This window comes from Oncorhynchus mykiss, chromosome 17, assembly GCF_057628025.1.
Source record: "Oncorhynchus mykiss isolate SJ-2025 chromosome 17, ASM5762802v1, whole genome shotgun sequence".
NCBI lineage: Eukaryota > Metazoa > Chordata > Actinopteri > Salmoniformes > Salmonidae > Oncorhynchus > Oncorhynchus mykiss.
In genome coordinates, this window is record NC_143038.1 from 75,471,294 (window position 1) to 75,496,667 (window position 25,374).

General features: G+C 45.7%; 1 protein-coding gene across 3 annotated transcripts in view; it reads right to left on the reverse strand.

The window, feature by feature from the left end:
• Positions 1-6,604: 6,604 nt before the first annotated feature.
• LOC110494829 (LIM and cysteine-rich domains protein 1) overlaps positions 6,605-25,374 on the reverse strand; it is a 32,632-nt gene continuing 13,862 nt past the window's right edge. For 2 of the 3 annotated variants that reach the window (XM_090206499.1, XM_036950954.2), the window contains exons 5-8: positions 24,217-24,366; positions 23,618-23,833; positions 9,371-9,586; positions 6,605-7,050 (exon numbers count right to left, since the gene is read on the reverse strand). In XM_090206499.1, coding sequence (XP_090062625.1) covers positions 6,913-7,050; positions 9,371-9,586; positions 23,618-23,833; positions 24,217-24,366 — 720 coding nt within the window. In that variant the 3' untranslated portion in view covers positions 6,605-6,912. Of the gene's footprint in view, positions 7,051-9,254; positions 9,587-23,617; positions 23,834-24,216; positions 24,367-25,374 lie in introns of all 3 variants that reach the window. The other variant, XM_090206500.1, reaches the window with a different exon arrangement.

Consider the following 25,374-nt stretch of genomic DNA (forward strand, 5'->3'; position numbering starts at 1 on the left):
TTTGCTGTAACCTTGTCCTGTCCTGTCGGAATCTGCCGGTCTATCTGAGCCTACCTATGTTTGGTTATTAAAGAAGCTCTGTTTAAGTTAATTCGCTTTTGGGTCCTCATTCACTCACCGTAACAATTAGTGTGCATGTAAACGTACTCATTGTCAAATTGCAAAAAAAGAGCTCACAGTCACCTACTGTTTTAAAACAAACACCACAACATATTAACTTTCTTATCTAACAAGATAACTAACCATAGAACTAAAGTTTCAACAAAAACTGCTTTAGATCACTTTAATTATACTACTATTACATGTCAGAAGCATTTCTGAAAGCAGAAGCCCATCCAAGACACAGTTGTTCGTTTTAGTCCATATCCACACGAACACTCCTGGAGAAAAAAAATCTGAACATATTATGATCCTAAAACCTAATAGAGTAGTCAAATAACAAAGAAATAAAAACTGGAGAATTTATTAAAAATGTGTATTTAAAAAAAAATATTCTGCTTTGGGGAATTCCAGGTGTCTACCACTTAATTCCAGTTTTATGAACAAAAATCTGGTTCCCAAACGGCACCCTATTCCCTATATAGTGCACTACGTTAGACCAGGGCTGGCACCCTATTCCCTATATAGTGCAGTACGTTAGACCAGGGCTGGCACCCTATTCCCTATATAGTGCACTACACTAGATCAGGGCTGGCACCCTATTCCCTATATAGTGCACTACTTTAGACCAGGGCTGGCACCCTATTCCCTATATAGTGCACTACTTTAGAGCAGGGCTGGCACCCTATTCCCTATATAGTGCAGTACGTTAGACCAGGGCTGGCACCCTATTCCCTATATAGTGCACTACACTAGATCAGGGCTGGCACCCTATTCCCTATATAGTGCACTACTTTAGACCAGGGCTGGCACCCTATTCCCTATATAGTGCACTACTTTAGAGCAGGGCTGGCACCCTATTCCCTACGTAGCGCACTACTTTACACCAGGGCTGGCACCCTATTCCCTACATAGTGCACTACTTTAGACCAGGGCTGGCACCCTATTCCCTACATAGTGCACTACTTTAGACCAGGGCTGGCACTCTATTCCCTACATAGTGCACTACTTTACACCAGGGCTGGCACCCTATTCCCTATATAGAGCACTACTTTACACCAGGGCTGGCACCCTATTCCCTATATAGAGCACTACTTTAGAGCCGTCTAAAGGGAACAGGGTGCCATTTGGGACACAGTCCAGGTCTACTAACTACTCTACATCATCCCAGGTCTACATCATCCCAGGTCTACTAACTACTCTACATCATCCCAGGTCTACATCATCCCAGGTCTACTAACTACTCTACATCATCCCAGGTCTACTAACTACTCTACATCATCCCAGGTCTACTAACTACTCTATATCATCCCAGGTCTCCGTCATCCCAGGTCTAACTAACTGCATCATCCCACGTCTACGTCATCCAAGGTCTAACTAACTACATCATCCCAGGTCTACTAACTACTCTACATCATCCCAGGTCTACTAACTACTCTACATCATCCCAGGTCTACGTCATCCCAGGTCTAACTAACTGCATCATCCCAGGTCTACGTCATCCCAGGTCTAACTAACTACATCATCCCACGTCTACGTCATCCCAGGTCTAACTAACTACATCATCCCACGTCTACGTCATCCCAGGTCTAACTAACTACATCATCCCAGATCTATTAACTACTCTACATCATCCCAGGTCTACTAACTACTCTACATCATCCCAGGTCTACTAACTACTCTACATCATCCCAGGTCTACGTCATCCCAGGTCTAACTCACTACTCTACATCATCCCAGGTCTAACTAACTACATCATCCCAGATCTATTAACTACTCTACATCATCCCAGGTCTACTACCTACTCTACATCATCCCAGGTCTACTACCTACTCTACATCATCCCAGGTCTACGTCATCCCAGGTCTAACTAACTACATCATCCCAGATCTATTAACTAATCTACATCATCCCAGGTCTACATCATCCCAGGTCTACTAACTACTCTACATCATCCCAGGTCTACTAACTACTCTACATCATCCCAGGTCTACGTCATCCCAGGTCTAACTAACTGCATCATCCCACGTCTACGTCATCCAAGGTCTAACTAACTACATCATCCTAGGTCTACTAACTACTCTACATCAACCCAGGTCTACTAACTACTCTACATCATCCAAGGTCTACTAACTACTCTACATCATCCCAGGTCTACGTCATCCCAGGTCTAACTAACTGCATCATCCCAGGTCTAACTAACTGCATCATCCCAGGTCTACGTCATCCCAGGTCTAACTAACTACATCATCCCACGTCTACGTCATCCCAGGTCTAACTAACTACATCATCCCACGTCTACGTCATCCCAAGTCTAACTAACTACATCATCCCAGGTCTACTAACTACTCTACATCATCCCAGGTCTACGTCATCCCAGGTTTAACCAACTACTCTACATCATCCCAGGTCTACTCACTACATCATCCCAGGTCTACGCACTACATCATCCCAGGTCTACATCATCCCAGGTCTAACTACATCATCCCAGGTCTACGTCATCCCAGGTCTACTAACTACTCTACATCATCCCAGGTCTATGTCATCCCAGGTCTACTAACTACTCTATATTCTCTACCCACAACCGCTGTGTGTGTGTGTGTGTGTGTGTGTGTGTGTGTGTGTGTGTGTGTGTGTGTAACGTAGGCACATGAGAGGGCAAGCGAGACAAAGCCTGTTAGAACATTTTAGACCATCTCTGGCAAGACTTACTAACTTCTGAACCAGAGAGGAAGTGTCTTTGATCTTTAAAATAGACCCACATCAGGCTAATGACCTTCTTTCATCTCTGGACTGTAATGATCATTAGGACCATTATAAAAGGAAGTAAAACTACACGAGAGTGGAGGGTGCTCTACAAAAAATAACATTTTATTTCTCTAACATTGTCATCTTCTTAAAATGGTTTCATCATGTCATAAACATACACAATGGACAACCTCATGACTGAGAGGCAGAAATACATTTTTATCTACAACTGTGACAGACAAACCCAATGTGAATAGGAGACAGACAGCAGGCCTGAGTGTTCCTAATGTTTCGTATACTCAGTGTATAGTGCACTACTTTTATCCAATGCTCTGGGTAGTGAATCTGGTCCAATAAGGACTTCAGGACAGGACTCCAGGACAGGACTCCAGGACTTCATAACAGGACTCCAGGACTTCAGAACAGGACTCCAGGACTTCAGAACAGGACTACAGGACAGGCCGTCATTGTAAATAAGAATTTGTTCTTAACTGGACTTGCCTAGTTATATTTTGTTTAATTACATTGTTTTCTTTAGGAATGTAGTGAAGTAAAATTATGTAATTTTTACTCCATACATTTTCCCCTGACACCCAAACGTCCTCGTTACATTTTGAATGCTGAGCTGGACAGGAAAATGTTCTATTTCGCACAATCATCAAGAGAACATGCCTGGTCATCCCTACTGCCTCTGATCTGGAGGACTAACTAAACAGAGAACATCCCTGGTCATCCCTACTGCCTCTGATCTGGAGGACTAACTAAACAGAGAACATCCCTGGTCATCCCTACTGCCTCTGATCTGGAGGACTCACTAAACAGAGAACATCCCTGGTCATCCCTACTGCCTCTGATCTGGAGGACTCACTAAACAGAGAACATGCCTGGTCATCCCTACTGCCTCTGATCTGGAGGACTCACTAAACAGAGAACATCCCTGGTCATCCCTACTGCCTCTGATCTGGAGGACTCACTAAACAGAGAACATGCCTGGTCATCCCTACTGCCTCTGATCTGGAGGACTCACTAAACAGAGAACATGCCTGGTCATCCCTACTGCCTCTGATCTGGAGGACTCACTAAACAGAGAACATGCCTGGTCATCCCTACTGCCTCTGATCTGGAGGACTCACTAAACAGAGAACATCCCTGGTCATCCTCTACTGCCTCTGATCTGGAGGACTCACTAAACAGAGAACATCCCTGGTCATCCCTACTGCCTCTGATCTGGAGGACTCACTAAACAGAGAACATCCCTGGTCATCCCTACTGCCTCTGATCTGGAGGACTCACTAAACAGAGAACATCCCTGGCTATCGCTACTGCCTCTGATCTGGAGGACTAACTAAACAGAGAACATGCCTGGTCATCCCTACTGCCTCTGATCTGGAGGACTAACTAAACAGAGAACATGCCTGGTCATCCCTACTGCCTCTGATCTGGAGGACTCACTAAACAGAGAACATGCCTGGTCATCCCTACTGCCTCTGATCTGGAGGACTCACTAAACAGAGAACATCCCTGGTCATCCCTACTGCCTCTGATCTGGAGGACTCACTAAACAGAGAACATGCCTGGTCATCCCTACTGCCTCTGATCTGGAGGACTCACTAAACAGAGAACATCCATGGTCATCCCTACTGCCTCTGATCTGGAGGACTCACTAAACAGAGAACATGCCTGGTCATCCCTACTGCCTCTGATCTGGAGGACTAACTAAACAGAGAACATGCCTGGTCATCCCTACTGCCTCTGATCTGGAGGACTCACTAAACAGAGAACATCCCTGGTCATCCCTACTGCCTCTGATCTGGAGGACTCACTAAACAGAGAACATCCCTGGTCATCCCTACTGCCTCTGATCTGGAGGACTCACTAAACGGAGAACATCCCTGGTCCTCCCTACTGCCTCTGATCTGGAGGACTCACTAAACAGAGAACATCCCTCGTCATCCCTACTGCCTCTGATGTGGAGGAGAACATCACTAAACACAAATGCTTCCTTTGTAAATTATGTCTGAATGTTGGAGTTTGCCCCTGGCTCTCTGTAATTAAACAAGAAAACATCTGGTCTGCTTTATATAAGGAATTTGAAATGATTTATACTTTTGATACTTAAGTATATTTTATAAATTACATTTACCTGTGATACTTAAGTATATTTAAAACCCAAATACTTTTATTCAAGTAGTATTTTATTGAATGACTTTCACGTTTACTTGAGTCATTTTCTATTAAGGCATCTTCACTTCTACTCAAGTATGAACATTGGGTACATTTTCCACCCTGCTGCAATATGAGGGAGGTGGAGACTGTTGATGATAATCATTGAGTCAGTGCATAAAGTATTAGAGTGCAATAGACGGAGGCTCACTGAGAAGAGCACACATAAGAAGGAAACACTACCAGAAGTATGTGGACACCTGCTCGTCAAACATCTCATTCCAAAATCATGAGCATTAATATGGAGTTTGTCCCCCCCATTTACTGCTATAACAGCCTCCACCCTTCTGGGAAGGCTTTCCACTAGATGTTGGAACATTGCTGCTATAACAGCCTCCACTCTTCTGGAAAGGCTTTCCACTAGATGTTGGAACAATGCTGTGGAGACTTGCTTCCATTCAGCCATAAGAGCATTAGTGAGGTCGGCCACTGATGTTGGACAATTAGACCTGGCTTGTTCCAATTCACCCCAAAGGAGATTGATGGGGTTGAGGTCAGGGCTCTGTGCAGGCCAGTCAAGTTCTTCCTCACGATCTCAACAAACCATTTCTGTATGGACCTTGCTTTGTGCACTGGGCATTGTCATGCTGAAACAGGAAAGGGCCTTCCCCAAACTGTTATCAAAGGAAGAACAGAATCTAGAATGTCATTGTATGCTGTAGCATTTAGATTTCCCTTCCCCGAAATTTAGGGGCCAAGCTTGAACCATGAAAAACAACCCCAGACTACACAGTTGGCACTATGCATTCGGGCAGGTAGCGTTCTCCTGGCTTCCGCCAAACCCAGATTCGTCCGTCTGACTGCCAGATGGTGAAGTGTGATTCATCACTCCAGAGAACACATTTCCATTGCTCCAGGGTCCAAAGGCAGTGAGCTTTACACCACTACAGCTGACCCTTGGCATTGCTCATGGTGATGCTTGTGTGCGGCTGCTCGGCCATGGAAACCCATTTCATGAAGCTCCCGACGAACAGTTATTGTGCTGACGTTGCTACAAGAGGCAGTTTGGAACTCGGTAGTGAGTGTAGCAACCAAGGACAGACGATTTTCAGAGGTCCTGTTCTGTGAGCTTGTGGCCTACCACTTCGCGGTTGAGCCGTTTCTGCTCCTAGACATTTACACTTCACAATAACAGCACTTACAATTGACCTGCTTTAGCAGGGCAGAAACTTTACAAACTAACTTGTTGGAAAGGTGGCATCTTATGACATTGCCACATTGAAAGTCACTGAGCTCTTCAGTAAGGTGATTCTACTGCCAATGTTTGTCTATGGAGATTGCATAGCTGTGTGCTTATACACCTGTCAGCAATGGGTGTGGCTGAAATAGCCGAATCCACTCATTTGAATGGGGTGTCCACATACATTTGTATATATATAGTGTATTTCTGGATAATGTATAGTGGTGAACCTCCCGAGACAGCCCTTCCTAATGACTACCTGATACTTAGCCAATATAAGCTAGTTACTGCATTCTAACATGGCACCCATGACTAGTCATGTATGCGTTTCAGCCTCTAAGGAAGAGCCCTTAGTTCACAACCAATCACTGAGGACTTTATTAAAGGTTTAAAAGGAAATTAATGGAAATCCTGCAGGGGTACTGTAGGTCCCCGAGAGAAGGGTTAGCTCAGTGACATCATTATCATATACATATTATGTGATTTTATCTCTAGAAGATGGCCAGCCTTGGTGTAATGGCTTTGCTGGTGGGTGGGTAAAGGGGGAGTTTAAACCAGTCTTGGTGTTTGGTGTAAAGAGCATGGGCCTGTCAAACTGGTCTTGGTGTTTGGGGACAGGAACTGTCAGAAGCGGTCTTGGTTACGGCTGGGTGGTGGAGGGCCTAAACAGGCTTGGGGCTGGGTGTTTGGGGACAGGAACAGGGGCTGTCAAGACTCTGGCCACACCGCCAGCAGCAGTAATGGTCCTGGTGCCACGCCTGGCCATCTCCCCCCTTCTTGTAGTCCTCACAGAAGATCAGCTGCAAACCAGAGGAGAAAAGATACACACATCCTAAGGGTTCTTTATTGGATCAAATGTTTCTCTAGGGAACCAAAAAAACAGATCAAAATACTGCATCTGACTGCAGAGATGCCGTTTCTGGGCTGCAGAGATGCCGTTTCTGGACTGCAGAGATGCCGTTTCTGGACTGCAGAGATGCCGTTTCTGGACTGCAGAGATGCCGTTTCTGGACTGCAGAGATGCCGTTTCTGGACTGCAGAGATGCCGTTTCTGGACTGCAGAGATGCCGTTTCTGGACTGCAGAGATGCCGTTTCTGGACTGCAGAGATGCCGTTTCTGGACTGCAGAGATGCCGTTTCTGGACTGCAGAGATGCAGTTTCTGGACTGCAGAGATGCAGTTTCTGGACTGCAGAGATGCAGTTTCTGCGGTCGTCTCCCATAGAATCAGAATGAATAGCACTGGGATCCCTCATTCAATTAATGTATTTTGTCTAGTGTGTAATGTACAGTCGTGCCCAAACGTTGAGAATGAAACAAATATACATTTTCAAAGTCTGCTGCCTCAGTTTGTATGATGGCAATTTGCATATCCTCCAGAATGTTATGAAGAGTGATCAGATGAATTGCAATTCATTGCAAAGTCCCTCTTCGCCATGCAAATGAACTGAATCCCCCAAAAAACATTTCCACTGCATTTCAGCCCTGCCACAAAAGGACCAGCTGACATCATGTCAGTGGTTCTCTCGTTAACACAGATGTGAGTGTTGACGAGGACAAGGCTGGAGATCACTCTGTCAAGCTGATTGAGTTCAAATAACAGACTGGAAGCTTCAAAAGGAGGGTAGTGCTTGGAATCATTGTTCTTCCTCTGTCAACCATGGTTACCTGCAAGGAACATGTGCCATCATCATTGCTTTGCACAAAAAGGGCTTCACAGGCAAGGATATTGCTGCCAGTAAGATTGCACCGATCCCGCAGCTGAATCAACTTTAGGAGCCGGTCCTGGTGCTTGCTGGACTTTCTTGGGCGCCCTGAAGCCTTCTTCACAACAATTGAACCGCTCTCCTTGAAGTTCTTGATGATCAGATAAATGGTTTATTTAGGGGCACCACCAGTACAGAGCTTGCTCAGGAATGGCAGCAGGCAGGTGTGAGTGCATCTGCACACACAGTGAGGCAAATACTTTAGGAGGATGGCCTGGTGTCAAGAAGGGCAGCAAAGAAGCCACTTCTCTCCAGGAAAAACATCAGGGGCAGACTGATATTCTGCATAAGGTATAGGGATTGGACTGCTGAGGACTGGGGTAAAGTCATTTTCTCTGATGAATCCCCTTTCCGATTGTTTGGGGCATCCAGAAAAAAAGCTTGTCCGGAGAAGACAAGGTGAGTGCTACCATCAGTCTTGTGTCATGCCAACAGTAAAGCATCCTGAGGCCATTAATGTGTGGGGTTGCTTCTCAGCCAAGGGAGTGTGCTCACTCACAATTCTACCTAAGAACACAGCCATGAATAAAGAATGGCACTAACACATCCTCCGAGAGCAACTTCTCCCAACCATCCAGGAACAGTTTGGTGATGAACAATGCCTTTTCCAGCATGATGGAGCACCTTGCCATAAGGCAAAGTGATAACTAAGTGGCTCGGGGAACAAAACATCAATATTTTGGTTCCATGGCCAGGAAACTCCCCAGACCTTAGGTGGGTGAACAAACAAGAACCCACAAATTCAAGAATGGGCTGCCATCAGTCAGGATGTGGCCCAGAAGTTAATTGACAGCATGCCAGGGCGAATTGCAGAGGTCTTAAAAAAGAAGGGTCAACACTGCAAATATTGACTCTTTGTATCAACTTCATGTAATCGTCAATAAAAGCATTTGACACTTAGAAAATGCTTGTTATTATACTTCATAGTTCCGTAGTAACTTCTGACAAAGATATCTAAAGACACTGAAGCAGCAAACTTTGTGAAAAAACATATTTGTGTCATCTTCAAAACTTTTGGCCACGACTGTACAGAGTCTATTTTGTATACAGCAGTTCTGTGTCTCAAAGACAATTTTCCCGTTGGGACAATAATGTTCATCCTATTTCCATGAGTCTCCCCTCACCTCGTCAGACCCTGAACAGCGTGTTCTGGTCCTCTGGCAGTACCATCTTCCACAGAGTACCCTACTCCGCCCCCCTCCTGCCCCCCTTCCTCTCCGTCCCCCCCCCCCCCCTCACCTCATCACATCCCGAACAGCGTGGTCTGGTCCTCTGGCAGTAGTGTCTTCCACAGAGTACCCTACTCCGCCCCCCTCCTGCCCCCCTTCCTCTCCGTTCCCCCCCCCCCCCCTCACCTCATCACATCCCGAACAGCGTGGTCTGGTCCTCTGGCAGTAGTGTCTTCCACAGAGCAGCTCTCCCTCCCTCCAGTAGTACACAAGATCCACCAGAGCCTCTCCACACTCTGAACACACGAAGCAGGTCGGGTGCCACTGCTTGTCGTAGCCCGCCCACTCTGCATACACCACAGGACTGTCCAGGGGGGCGAGCTCCCCGCAACCACTGCAATGCTGTAGGAGGGGAGAGTCGAGGGAGAATGGGGGGGGGGGAGTGGAATAAGAGGGAACAGGGGGAGACAAAAACAACTACATTGAGCAAACTGACACCACAGGAATGGGGGGTGGGGGGGGGGGGGGATAACCCACTTGCCAGTATACTGTCAAATCCACACAACATGATGATCGTGCATCGTCCTCTCTCAAAGCCCACATCACCACAGCACTAAGGCCAAGCGCGAAACATGGTGCAATCCATGTTATAATACAAGCAATCAAAGGCAGATGTTTAGTCAGCCTTTAAAGTCGTTTTCATACTGCTCTCCGTCTGTTTGCTGTCGTCCTCTCTCGTAATGATGGCCTGTGTACTACATAGAAGTTTTTTTATATAGCGTTCGATGGAGCCACAATGACAATCAGTTGAAAGCAATGTCAACGTACAGTCACTTTGTAGTGAGACTAACATCTGAAGCTAAAGGATTGTCCACACTTGAGCGCACACACACAGAGAGAGAGAGAGAGATGGAGACAAAGACAGAGAGAGAACAGAACTCCTCCGCCCACATTTGTATGACATTTGTAGCCAGCAAGGTTTATTCCGTTGATATTTTAGCATAAACACGTCCTTTCCTTAGCAGCTGAACACAGACTGCCTCACTGAGTCATAAATCCTTGGTTTTATCACCATCCACAAACGCACTGACTAGGGTGAAAAGACAAGGGCCCTACAGGCACTTACAAAGTTGTGTCCCAAAATGTGCCCCATGGGCCCTGGTCAAAGAGCCCAGTGGGCCCTGGTCAAAGAGCCCAGTGGGCCCTGGTCAAAGAGACAAATGGGCCCTGGTCAAAGAGACAAGTGGGCCCTGGTCAAAGAGCCAAGTGGGCCCTGGTCAAAGAGCCAAGTGGGCCCTGGTCAAAGAGCCCTGGTCAAAGAGCCCAGTGGGCCCTGGTCAAAGAGACAAATGGGCCCTGGTCAAAGAGCCAAGTGGGCCCTGGTCAAAGAGCCAAGTGGGCCCTGGTCAAAGAGCCCAGTGGGTCCTGGTCAAAGAGCCCAGTGGGCCCTGGTCAAAGAGACAAATGGGCCCTGGTCAAAGAGCCAAGTGGGCCCTGGTCAAAGAGACAAGTGGGACCTGGTCAAAGAGCCCAGTGGGCCCTGGTCAAAGAGACAAGTGGGCCCTGGTCAAAGAGACAAGTGGGCCCTGGTCAAAGAGCCAAGTGGGCCCTGGTCAAAGAGACAGTGGGCCCTGGTCAAAGAGCCAAGTGGGCCCTGGTCAAAGAGACAGTGGGCCCTGGTCAAAGAGCCCAGTGGGCCCTGGTCAAAGAGACAAATGGGCCCTGGTCAAAGAGCCCTGTGGGCCCTGGTCAAAGAGCCAAATGGGCCCTGGTCAAAGAGACAAATGGGCCCTGGTCAAAGAGCCCAGTGGGCCCTGGTCAAAGAGACAAGTGGGCCCTGGTCAAAGAGACAAGTGGGCCCTGGTCAAAGAGCCCTGTGGGCCCTGGTCAAAGAGCCAAATGGGCCCTGGTCAAAGAGCCCAGTGGGCCCTGGTCAAAGAGCCCAGTGGGCCCTGGTCAAAGAGACAAATGGGCCCTGGTCAAAGAGCCCTGTGGGCCCTGGTCAAAGAGACAAGTGGGCCCTGGTCAAAGAGCCAAGTGGGCCCTGGTCAAAGAGACAGTGGGCCCTGGTCAAAGAGCCAAGTGGGCCCTGGTCAAAGAGACAGTGGGCCCTGGTCAAAGAGCCCAGTGGGCCCTGGTCAAAGAGACAAATGGGCCCTGGTCAAAGAGCCCTGTGGGCCCTGGTCAAAGAGCCAAATGGGCCCTGGTCAAAGAGACAAATGGGCCCTGGTCAAAGAGCCCAGTGGGCCCTGGTCAAAGAGACAAGTGGGCCCTGGTCAAAGAGCCCTGTGGGCCCTGGTCAAAGAGCCAAATGGGCCCTGGTCAAAGAGCCCAGTGGGCCCTGGTCAAAGAGCCCAGTGGGCCCTGGTCAAAGAGACAAATGGGCCCTGGTCAAAGAGCCCTGTGGGCCCTGGTCAAAGAGCCAAATGGGCCCTGGTCAAAGAGCCCAGTGGGCCCTGGTCAAAGAGACAAATGGGCCCTGGTCAAAGAGCCCTGTGGGCCCTGGTCAAAGAGCCAAGTGGGCCCTGGTCAAAGAGCCAAGTGGGCCCTGGTCAAAAGTAGTGTATTATAAAGGGAACCATTTGGACCTCAGTGTGTGAAGACAACCCATTCACCGCTTCCTTCTTATGAGTTCAAGAATCCTACCTGGGTTTTTCCCATCGTCACTGTCGGGTGGATTGAAGAAAAAAAACCAGTAACTACGTGTAAAACTGTTCTGGTTTGGAGATCAGATGTTTTCATCTGACAACAACGCTAGAAGACAGCGTGTCTCATGACTGTTTCAGATGTGAACGACTTGCATACATTTGCTGTATGTGCTGTGCTTTTACCAAAATGATTGTCCACAATACAAAATTAACCGGAAAAAAAAAAAAAAAAACATCTATATCTATCTTGTCATAATCCTAGACTATAGTATAACTGTCACTCTGAAAAGGCTTGATAGACATTGTTTTATAACGTCTATTTGGTATTGGCTATTTTATTAGGATCCCCATTAGCTGTTGCTTAAACAGAAGCTACTCTTCCTGGGGTCCAACACAGAACATGACATAACACAGAACATTAATGGACCAGAACAGCTCCAGGATAAAACTACATACGATGCATTCAGAAAGTATTCAGACACCTTGACTTTTTCCACTTTGTTACATTAAAGCCTTGATGACTATTTTTTTTCCATATCCACACACACACACACACAAAAACAGGTTGACATTTTTTTGCAAATTACAAAGACAGAAATACCTTGTTTACGTAAGTATTCAGACCCTTTGCTATGACACTCTAAATTGAGCTCAGGTGCATCCTGTTTCCACAGTTCACCTGTGGTAAATTCAATTTATTGGACGTGATTTGGGAAGGCAAACACCTGTCTATATAAAAAATAAATGTAAAAAAAGTGACTAGTTTCAGGAAACTAGGCGTATGTCGCAAGTCACGACTTCACATGAGGCATTTTAACGTTTATTTTGCTTTATCCAAATGCTTTTTTTTTGGCAGAAATGCCTTCTGGAACATTTGATCTTTCATGTGCCTTAACAAATGTGTATGTCATCTGTAAATATGAATAAACTTGTTAAATTATGAGCCTAGTTGGTTTAGCCACAAAAAAAAAAAAAAAAAAAGATAGGAACCTTCCCGCTAGCCATGATTGGCTGAGACCGGCAACAACCAGTGCCCCCGCACATCGACTCCTGTATATAGCCTCAATTGTTATTTTATGGTTGCAGTTTAATTATTTAACTTTTAATTAATTTTTTTATCTGAAAACTTCTTAATAACATCTTGTTGGTTAAGGGCTTGTAAGTAAGCGTTTCACTGTAATGTACAACACCTGTTGTATTCGGCGCATGTGACAAATGCACATAACGAGCAGTTAATTTTATATACAAATGATGCTACACGGCAGACCATTCCGAAAAGCATCTCCTCTCGCCATGTCCAACCCGATTCATTATCAAATTGTATTCATTTCTACTGCAGTTTTTTTTTTTTTTTCAAAATATATAAAAAAACATTAGCCATGGAGAACTGCAAATGTGTTGCTACTGCTCTCAATAACGTCGCTGCCCTGAATTTATCAGGCGCTATCGACAAAGATCAGTGGGAGAAAGTTGTGACGGACTACTTTCTGCACGCGGTCAGTGTGAACCGGAGTGACTTGACACAACAGCACAGGACAGCTTATTTAATGAAAGGGGTTCCGGTCTGCCGTGAAGCGTTCATCCATGTATACAGGTAAGAGTCTAGATACAGTTTCAGATATTATAAGTTGTTAGGCACACCTCTATGAAGAGGGAACGCAACACCCTGCTACAACTCAACTCTCCGTGAAGTGAAAGAGGTATGGACTGTAGGGGTGAGTAAGGATGACAACAGGCAGAATGTGGTACCGTTTTACAAGGACTTTATTCCTGTACACGGTATTATGGGGAAAAGGGGCTGGACGGAACCAAAGCAAAGAAAGTAAATCTCAAAGCCCCCCCTCTCCCATCTTACCTGCCTACCCACTACTTACCTAATTTAGCACCACCTGGTGCCCTAACCAAAATACAGGAGGTGGTCCGCCCAGGTCTTACCTATTGTGCCTAGACAGTGAATATACTGCAGGTATATGTATGCCCACAGGCCTCTTGCCTAAGCACTCCCTAGGTGCCTTCCCCTTCCCCCCTGGGAACAAATCATTTCCCAAACAAACTAAGAAACAAAAGGACATCAAATAAGCTCTACCTGAGCAACAAACTCACAGAACATACCAACTGCTACCAACAACTAACACAGTAAATTATCCACAGCCATCAGCCTCCTCTCTCTGCACTGACCTCCCTCACATTCAATCTCTCAGCACTGACCTCCCTCACATTCAATCTCTCTGCAATGACCTCCCTCACATTCAATCTCTCTGCACTGACCTCCCTCACATTCAATCTCTCTGCAATGACCTCCCTCACATTCAATCTCTCTGCACTGACCTCCCTCACATTCAATCTCTCTGCAATGACTTCCCTCACATTCAATCTCTCAGCACTGACCTCCCTCACATTCAATCTCTCTGCAATGACTTCCCTCACATTCAATCTCTCTGCACTGACCTCCCTCACATTCAATCTCTCTGCAATGACTTCCCTCACATTCAATCTCTCTGCACTGACCTCCCTCACATTCAATCTCTCTGCACTGACCTCCCTCACATTCAATCTCTCAGCACTGACCTCCCTCACATTCAATCTCTCAGCACTGACCTCCCTCACATTCAATCTCTCTGCAATGACTTCCCTCACATTCAATCTCTCTGAACTGACCTCCCTCACATTCAATCTCTCTGCAATGACTTCCCTCACATTCAATCTCTCTGCAATGACTTCCCTCACATTCAATCTCTCTGCACTGACCTCCCTCACATTCAATCTCTCTGCAATGACTTCCCTCACATTCAATCTCTCTGCAATGACTTCCCTCACATTCAATCTCTCTGCAATGACTTCCCTCACATTCAATCTCTCAGCAATGACCTCCCTCACATTCAATCTCTCTGCAATGACTTCCCTCACATTCAATCTCTCTGCACTGACCTCCCTCACATTCAATCTCTCTGCAATGACCTCCCTCACATTCAATCTCTCAGCACTGACCTCCCTCACATTCAATCTCTCAGCACTGACCTCCCTCACATTCAATCTCTCAGCAATGAATCTCCCTCACATTCAATCTCTCAGCAATGACTTCCCAGCAATGATCTCTCTCCTGAACAGGCTTTTATATAGCTTCAGAAGGAATGGGTAATTGGAGACAGCTGCGTCTTGACGAGGGGGCGGGGTCAGCTCTCCAATTAGCCATGGAGTTGACCAATCAGCTGCTTGAGGGATTTCAGGAAGCCATTTCCTGAAATAAACACATGCAAATACACGAACTACAACAGAAACTGGGGAACGTAACATATGTTTCTGAATTTTGTCAGAAAGTTATTTTTTCATTGCAAGTTAAAGCTTAATGGTTAGCTAGCTAGCTGACATTAGATGGCTGTCTCTCTAGCTAAAATTACATGTATGATCTGTGTAGTAATAGTATCTCAGAAATCCATTTGCATTGCTAGCTAACATTTAACCTATTTGATTAGCCAGCTAAAGTTATGACAATCGGTTTGTATTGCTAATGCTCTATGGATTGGGATTATGGTTCATTGTTTAGCTAGTTGCTAGCTACAAGTCTGAACAAAAGACTCCACTTCACCAGATGATTCCATTCTATATTAATGGAATTTGCATTTCAGCATCAGTAGAACGCGCCCGGCTATATTACTCTCCTCAGTAATACAAGGAGAATGATCTAATGACAGGTGGCCCAAGCAAGCACAGGTTACACCTGAAGCATGGGGACTTGCAGTGAGTGACTGGTGAACTTCAACAACAACCGTGCAGAGGATAACGCAACAGTATCACCAGTAGGTCACCCAGGACACAAACACTTTGGTGGAAAGCTGCTGCCATCTCATGTTAAATCGATAACAAAACTTTGATTGTTTAAAATGTACCTCCAACATGGTTGGCAATACCCCTTGAATGAGTAGGTGTGTGTGTGATAGGATGTATTGTTGTTATGTTGCTACCATGCTGTGTTGTCATGTGTTTCTGAGATGCTTTGTCGTTGTCCTGGGTCTATTTATGTAGTGTTGTCTCATCTCACCGTTCAAAAGTTTGGGGTCACTTAGAAATGTCCTTGTTTTTTTTTAAAGAAAAAACTTGTTTTTTTTGTCCATTAAATTAACATCAAATTGATCAGAAACACAGTGGAGACATTGGTAATGTTGTAAATTAATGTTGTAGCTGGAAACGGCAGATTTTCTATGGAATATTTGCATAGGCGTACACAGGCCCTTTATCAGCAACCATCGCTCCTGTGTTCCAATGACACGTTGTGTTCGCTAATCAAAGTTTATCATTTTAAAAAGTCTAATTGATCATTAGAAAACACTTTTGCAATTATGTTAGCACAATTGAAAACTGTTGTCCTGATTTAAAAAAGCAATAAAACTGGCCTTCTTTAGACTAGTTGAGTATCTGGAGCATCAGCATTTGTGGGATTAATTACAGGCTTTCCTGGATATAGCCACTATATTGTGATCACTGCATCCAATGGGTTCAGATACAGCTTTAGAACTAAGTTCTACAGTATTAGTAAACATGTGATCGATACATGTGGATGATCTTGTTCCTGTAGTGTTTGTAAACACCCTGGTAGGTTGATTAATAACCTGAACCAGATTACAGACACTGGTTACAGTGAGAAGCTTCCTCTTGAGAGGACAGCTTGATGAAAACCAGTCAATATTCAGGTCCAAGAAAGTGGACCTCACTGTTTACATCACACACACTATCAAGCATTTCACACATTTAGATACTGAATGTTACCACTTGGTGGCCTATAGCGACACCCCAAAAGAAAAGGCTTTAGATGTGCCAAGTGAACCTGCAACCACAACACTTCAATAACACTTGACATAAGATCTTCTCTAAGCATTACAGAGATGTGGCTCTGAATATATACAACAACACCTCCCCCATAAGCATTCCTGTCTCTTCTGTAGATGTTATATCCTTGTATTGCTACTGCTGTATCATCAAATGAATTATCTAAGTGAGTCTCAGAAATGGCTAATATACAGTACCTTGCAAAGGTATTCATCCTCATTGGTGGTTTTCCCATTTTGTTGCAGTACAACCTGTCATTTAATATATTTTTGATTTCATGTATTGGACATACACAAAATAGTCCAAATTGGTGAAGTGAATTTTTATTTATTATTTAAAACGGAAAAGTGGTCTGGTCATATGCATTCACCCCCTTTGCAATGAAGCCCCTAAATCAGATCTGGTGCAACCAATTACCTATAAAAGTCACATAATTAGTGAAATAAAGTCCATCTCTGTGCAATCTATGTCACATGATCTGTCACATGATCTCAGTATATATACACACCTGTTCTGAAAGGCCCCGGAACCTGCAACACCACTAAGCAAGGGGCACCGCCACTAAGCAAGGGGCACCGCCACTAAGCAAGGGGCACCGCCACTGAGCAAGGGGCACCGCCACTGAGCAAGGGGCACCGCCACTGAGCAAGGGGCACCACCACTAAGCAAGGGGTACCACCACTAAGCAAGAGGTACCACCACTAAGCAAGGGGCACCGCCACTAAGCAAGGGGCACCACCACTAAGCAAGGGGCACCACCACTAAGCAAGGGGCACCACCACCAAGCAAGGGGCACCATGAAGACCAAGGAGCTCCCAAAACAGGTCAATGATAAAGTTGCGGAGAAGTACAGATTGGGTTATAAAAAAAAATATCAGAAACTTTGAACATCCCACAGAGCACAATTAAATCCATTATTAAAAAATTGAAAGAATATTGCACAACAAACCTGCCAAGAGAGGGCCCGCCCAACAAAACTCACAGACCAGGCAAGAAGGGCATTAATCAGAGGCAACAAAGAGACCAAAGATAACCCTGAAGGAGCTGCAAAGCTCCACAGCGGAGATTGGAATATCTGTCCATAGGACCACTTTAATGCACACACTCCAGAGCTGGGCTTTACATAAGAGTGGCCAGAAAAAAAAGCCATTGCTTAAAAAAAAAAAAAAAACAAGTTTGGTGTTCGCCAGAAGGCATGTGGGAGACTCCCCAAACATATAGAAGAAGGTACTCTGGTCAGATGAGACTAAAATGTAGCTTTTTGGCCATCAAGGAAAACGCTGTCTGGCGCAAAGCCAACACCTCTCATCACCCCGAGAACACCATCTCCATGGCAGCATCATGCTGTGGGGATGTTTTTCCATCGGCAGGGAACTGATGGATGGCGCTAAATACAGGGACATTGAGGGAAACCTGTTGTTTCAGTCTTCCAGAGATTTGAGACTGGGACAGAGGTTCAACTTCCAGCAGGACAATGACCCTAAGCATCCTGCTAAAAGAAACACTCGGGCGGTTTAAGTGGAAACATTTAAATGTCTTGGAATGGCCTAGTCAATGCCCAGACCTCAATCCAATTGAGAATCTGTGGTATGACAAAGATTGCTGTACACCAGTGGAACTTGAAGGAGCTGGAGCAGTTTTGCCTTGAAGAATGGGCAAAATTCCCAGTAGTTAGATGTGCCAAACTTAGAGACATACCCCAAGAGACATGCAGCTGTAATTGCTGCAAAAGGCGTCTCTACAAAGTAGGGTGAATAGTTATGCATGCTCAAGTTCTGTTTTTTTATTTTTTATTTCTTGTTTGTTTCACAATAAAGATTTTTATTGTAGAGAAACGTTTTATTTTATATCTTCAAAGTGGTAGGCATGTTGTGTAAATCAAATGATACAAACCCCACCAAAAATCCATTTTAATTTCAGGTTGTATGGCAACAAAATAGGAAAAACGCCAAGGGGGTGAATACTTTCGCAAGCCACTGTATTAAGATGTAAGTTATTGATTTCATTAACTGGCCTATTTTCAGCCCTTTCCTGGGCAGCTTATCAGAGAAAGACATAATATGGAAAAGAGTAAACAAAGCAAGATAATATATTTTGTGGCATGCAGCAGGTCAGCCACCAGGGGTAGACTCGTCGAGGCCTGGTAGCAGATGGAGTGTACATCACGAGGCGATGGCTCCATCTGCTCAACGTGCCAGGTCTCGACGGGCTCCCCAGCCATGACTAATTGGGGCTGATTGGGGAGTTGGTGAGTAATCAAGGGCTGATTGCTCACCAGCTGTGCAAGGCCCATAAAGCTGCCAGAAGGGCAGCACACAAGGGGACTGGGGGAAGTAAGGTGACTTCTGTGTAGTTGGAGACAGTGCCTGAGCGGAAACGAGGGAATTTGAGTGTGTGTGCCAAACAGGATACAGCAAGACCCATAGGCCAGAAGACGGTATCCCGGAGAGGGTCTCATGGGGGATACAGCAAGACCCGGAGGCCAGAAGACGGTATCCCGGAGAGGGTCTCATGGGGGATACAGCAAGACCCGGAGGCCAGAAGACGGTATCCCGGAGAGGGTCTCATGGGGGATACAGCAAGACCCGGAGGCCAGAAGACGGTATCCCGGAGAGGGTCTCATGGGGGATACAGCAAGACCCGGAGGCCAGAAGACGGTATCCCGGAGAGGGTCTCATGGGGGATACAGCAAGACCCGGAGGCCAGAAGACGGTATCCCGGAGAGGGTCTCATGGGGGATACAGCAAGACCCGGAGGCCAGAAGACGGTATCCCGGAGAGGGTCTCATGGGGGATACAGCAAGACCCGGAGGCCAGAAGACGGTATCCCAGAGAGGGTCTCATGGGGGATACAGCAAGACCCGGAGGCCAGAAGACGGTATCCCGGAGAGGGTCTCTTGGGGGATACAGCAAGACCCGGAGGCCAGAAGACGGTATCCCAGAGAGTGTCTCATGGGGGATACAGCAAGACCCGGAGGCCAGAAGACGGTATCCCGGAGAGGGTCTCATGGGGGATACAGCAAGACCCGGAGGCCAGAAGACGGTATCCCGGAGAGGGTCTCATGGGGGATACAGCAAGACCCGGAGGCCAGAAGACGGTATCCCGGAGAGGGTCTCTTGGGGGATACAGCAAGACCCGGAGGCCAGAAGACGGTATCCCGGAGAGGGTCTCATGGGGGATACAGCAAGACCCGGAGGCCAGAAGACGGTATCCCAGAGAGGGTCTCATGGGGGATACAGCAAGACCCGGAGGCCAGAAGACGGTATCCCGGAGAGGGTCTCATGGGGGATACAGCAAGACCCGGAGGCCAGAAGACGGTATCCCGGAGAGGGTCTCATGGGGGATACAGCAAGACCCGGAGGCCAGAAGACGGTATCCCGGAGAGGGTCTCATGGGGGATACAGCAAGACCTGGAGGCCAGAAGACGGTATCCCAGAGAGGGTCTCATGGGGGATACAGCAAGACCCGGAGGCCAGAAGACGGTATCCCAGAGAGGGTCTCATGGGGGAGAACTTTTCTTTTATAACTATTATTTAAATAAACACCCTTGAAACTAATCCTTCTCTGTCCGTGTCTGATCTGGGTAAACGTCTTGACCAAACCCCCTGGTCTGCCACAATATATACATTCAGCAGTCCATTAAGTAAATAAGTGTGTGTGTTGCAGGGTAGAAGCTACAAACGCATAGCCTTGGCTCCCTCATCCCTTCCAGGCTTTTGGATGTGAGGGTGGACAATGAGCCCGTCATGGCGGATGTACAGGGATATGGCTCTGAATATATACAGCAACAGCAACATTGCTGGTGGTGGGTTTTTCAGTTCTGGCAGCTTTCATGGCTGGGATCAGTTCTTTCCTCTTCTGGCGCACAGCTTCAGGATAGTTCTAGTAGAGGAATATATACCTTCCTCTCAAGTTCTTGGCTCTTTCCAGAACAGTTACATTTTCCTTGAATCTCAGGAACTTGACCACCAAGTGCCTGGGCCTGTCACTTGGGCCAGTGGTGGGTTTTTCAGTTCTGTGGGTGCGCTCCACCTCAAACTTCCTGTGGTCCATCTTCAGTTACTCATTTTGTCCTCAGACTCTGTCCAGGTCTTGTGTGGAGATTCTGCAATTCCGTCCACAACCATGTTGTTCCTCCTCGATTGGAAGAAAATCAGATTTCTCTCATTATCATGGATTCACATACAGAACAGATGTTCTCTTAATGACTTAAATATCTTCTTTAGGTCCAGACCCTCTTCAGTGATGTACTGGGCCGTATGCACTACCCTCTATAGTGCCTTGCGGTCGGAGGCCGAGCAGTTTGCCATACCAGGCAGTGATGCAACCAGTCAGGCAGGATGCTCAAGTTCCTGAGATTCAAGGAAAATGTAACTGTTCTGGAAAGAGCCAAGAACTTGAGAGGAAGGTATACATATATACACACATACACACACCTCTACTAGAACTATCATATATATCCTGTATATAGCCTCCACATTGACTCTGTACCGTAACACCCTGTATATAGCCTCCACATTGACTCTGTACCGTAACACCCTGTATATAGCCTCCACATTGACTCTGTACCGTAACACCCTGTATATAGCCTCCACATACATACATGCATATATATATCCTACAAACACTCCAGGCCCCGTTTTTCCCCCCACTTCACCTTAGCCTTACTATCTACCCAATAGGAAACTGCTAGCAAGCTGTGTGTGCAGTAACAGCAACAGAATCTGATGAGGGAAAATGTCTAGTTCATACCAGTCAGGAGAAAAATACACTACATCTACATTACCTGGAGTTAAAGACGTACAGTTGAAGTGGGAAGTTTACATACTGAGGTTGGCGAAATTAAAACTAGTTTTTCAACCACTTCACAAATTTCTTGTTAACAATCTATAGTTTTGGCAGTTCGGTGAGGACATCTACTTTGAGCATTACATAAGTCATTTTTCCAACAATTGTTTACAGACAGATTATTTCACTGTGTCACAATTGCAGGGGGTCAGACGTTTACATACACTAAGTTGACAGTGCCTTTAAACAGCTTGGAAAATTCCCGACATTATGTCATGGCTTTAGAAGTTTCTGATTGGCTAATTTACATCATGTGAGTCAAATGGAGGTGTACCTGTTGATGTATTTCAAGGCCTACCTTCAAACTCAGTGCCTCTTTGCTTGACATCATGGGAAAATCAAAAGAAATCAGCCAAGACCTCAGAAAAAATACTGCAGACCTCCACAAGTCTGGTTCATCCTTGGGAGCAATTTCCAAACGGCTGAAGGTACCACGTTCATCTGTACAAATAATAGTAAGCAAGTATAAACACCATGGGACCACGCAGTCGTCATACCTCTCAGGAAGGAGATGCGTTCTGAGATTAACATACTTTGGTGCGAAAAGTGCAAATCAATCCCAGAACAACAGCAAAGGACTTTGTGAAGATGCTGGAGGAAAACAGGTACAAAAGTATCTATATCCACAGTAAAACGAGTCCTATATCAATATAACTTGAAAGACTGAGCAGTGGCTTCTTCCTTGCTGAGCAAACTTCCAGAAAAAAGCCAGACTACGGTTTGCAACTACATATGGAGACAAAGATCGTACTTTTTTGAGAAATGTCCTGTGGTCTGATGAAACAAAAATGGAACCGTTTGGCTATATAATGACCATCATTATGTTTGGAGGAAAAAAGGGGAGGCTTGCAAGCCGAAGAACACCATCCCAACCGTGAAGCACGGGGGTGGCAGCATCATGTTGTGGGGGTGCTTTCTGCAGGAGGGACTGGTGCACTTCACAAAATAGATGGCATCATAAGGTTGAAAAATTATGTGGATATATTGAAGCAACATCAAGACATCAGTCAGGAAGTTAAAGCTTGGTCGCAAATGTGTCTTCCAAATGGACAATGACCCCAAGCATACCTCCAAAGTTGTGGCAAAATGGCTTAAGGACAACAAAGTCAAGGTATTGGAGTGGCCATGACAAAGCCCTGACCTCAATCACATAGGAGATTTGTGGGCCGAACTGAAAACGCGTGTGCGAGCAAGGAGGCCTACAAACGTGACTCAGTTACACAAGCTCTGTCAAAAGGAATGGGCCAAAATTCACCCAACTTATTGTGGGAAGCTTGTGGAAGGTTACAAGAAACATTTGACACAAGTTACACAATTTAAAGGCAATACTACCAAATACTAATTGAGTGTATGTAAACTTCTGACCCACTGGGAATGTGATGAAAGAAATAAACTGAAATCATTCTCTACTATTATTCTGACATTTCACATTCTTAAAACAAAGTGGTGATCCTAACTGACCTAAAACAGGGAATTTTTACGAGGATTAAAATGTCAGGAATTGTGAAAAACTGAGTTTAAATGTATTTGGCTAAGGTGTATGTAAACTTCCGACTTCAACTGTAACGTATGTTTCTAATGTCCTCTTCCTTCAAGTGTATTTTCACCCACAGCAACCAACCCACCATTCAATCTAATCTTAACTCCTATATGTCAACTTTATGGTTCAACATAATTAAAACGTGAAGAGAACTAAGCATTTGTAATATGAATGTCAAAACAAAGATATACATTTTCTGTAAAAAAAATAATAAAAAATAATCTAATTATTCTTGTAGGAAAACATCTCTCCTTCAGAGTCCAGGGGTGCTGAGATAAAAGTAAGGAATGGAGTAGTGAAAGAGAAACGTAAAGTAGCCTAAGGCTTGAAAGGGTTTGGAGTGGCGTAGGAGGCCACCTCTTTAGAGCAGGCAGAGCCTGAGGATAGGTGAGAGACGGGGTCAAAACAGACCTGGGTTCAAGTACTATTAGAAATCAAAAACTTAATCTGTGCTTAATGGAACCAATCGAATAGTTACTCCCAAAAACTGCAAAACCCGCCCATCTGACACGTCAGGCAAGCTAAAGCAAACCTTCCTGTAAATATTGTAGTTACAATGACACCATGACTTACATATTCAATTTTACAGCAGCCAGTCCCATTGGTGGTAGGAGTATCAACAGGGTCTGGCTGGACATTGGTGGCCTGCCCATTCCCAGTTCCGTCCTTCTGCTTTTCTCCTTTGACGACGGGCGGAGGGTTAGCGCCTCCCTCCCCAGGCAGCGCCACCTCCCCTACTCCTAGAGCCTCCTCTTTGAAGCGCTTCATGAAGACAGACATGGCCTGGAGCTGGTGGAAGGAACAAGACCAAAGATGGGAAATAAATGTTCTGTCTATGAGGTGTGTATATTCCATCCTCAACTATGATTTAATGAATGTAATGAAGCTTCACTAGCAGTAACAAACATTACATTCATTAAATCATAGTTGAGGATGGAATATACACCTTATAGACCGTAATTAATTATTTATTAATTAAACTAAATGAATGTCAAATGTATGTTAAAATACATAATGGGTTAATAATGCTCTTTAAAAAGGTTCTTCATATCAAATCGCGTTTGTTTCGGGTGTGTGAGGTTTGAGACTAAGAACCTAACTGAAGTGATGGAGCACACTATCAAACTATCATGTGGACAAATCCCAAAATAGTGAATCAAATCAAATCTAACCTGATCCTCTGGTAGTGGCCCGTGGCACTGGGAGGGGTCCTGGTCGTAGACAGGCAGCTGTCTCATCAGCTGCCTGCGCCGGTACATCGCTCCCTCAGTCCCTGCTACAGGACGCTTTTCTTCTGGGAGCAACTCCATATACAGCATGGCCTGGAAAGGAGAGAGCGAGAGAGGGCGAGAGAGGGCGAGAGAGAGCGAGAGAGGGCGAGAGAGGGCGACAGAGGGCGAGAGAGAGCGAGAGCGACATAGGTAGGGATGGAGAGAGGACAGAAAGAGGGAGTAAGAAGAGAGAGAGACAGAGGTAGGGACAGAAAGAGGAGTGAAGACCGAAAGAGGGAGTAAGAAGAGAGACAGACACAGGTAGGGACGGAGAGAGGACAGAAAGAGGGAGTAAGAAGAGAGAGAGAGGCCGTAAATCCTAAACCACCCCCTCGCTCATATCAACTCGCTCTGAGGGGCTCCATTAATTCATCACTTTTGGGACACACTCCCGACTTGAATGATGCAATTCATGTTCCACGTTTAAATAATAAAACAAAATCATGAAATTCAAATGAACAAATCCCCCCCCCCCCCCCTCCCGTCGCTTTACAAGATATACACTGAGTATGCCAAACATTAGTAGAAACACCTTCCTAATATTGAGTTGCACCAGCAACAATAGCCCCAGATCTAACATGTCCAGACAAGTATTTGTGTTACTTTTAGGAGCTGGGTAAAATACTTAAGTATTTTGCTTCAGCTAAACGATAGAGTTTCATCTTTGATTGGTTCTGTTTGTTAAAAATAAGGACTGTATAGTCAGCAGCAGCTACAAGTGGCTTTGGGACCGGAGATTGGTTCCTTTAACATGAGAAAAGCCTTTTAAAAAAGGGAACTGCGCTACACCCTACAGCGGCACCTAAACAGCACCCTATTCCCTAGGTGGTGAACGACTTTAGACCAGGGCCATATGGGAGACAACCGCGGCGTGTTCCCCCATTCCCGGTAGTGGAGAAACACAACCTCTAGTTCAGTGGTTCCTAACCTTTAAAATCAGTTACTGTACCTCCAACTGAATTTTGCTCTCAACTGAATTTTGCTCTGCCTAGATTACTACTACCCCCCCCCCCCCCCCCCCCCCCGCCCCCCCTTCGTGTGCATTTTACCCCCTGTGGC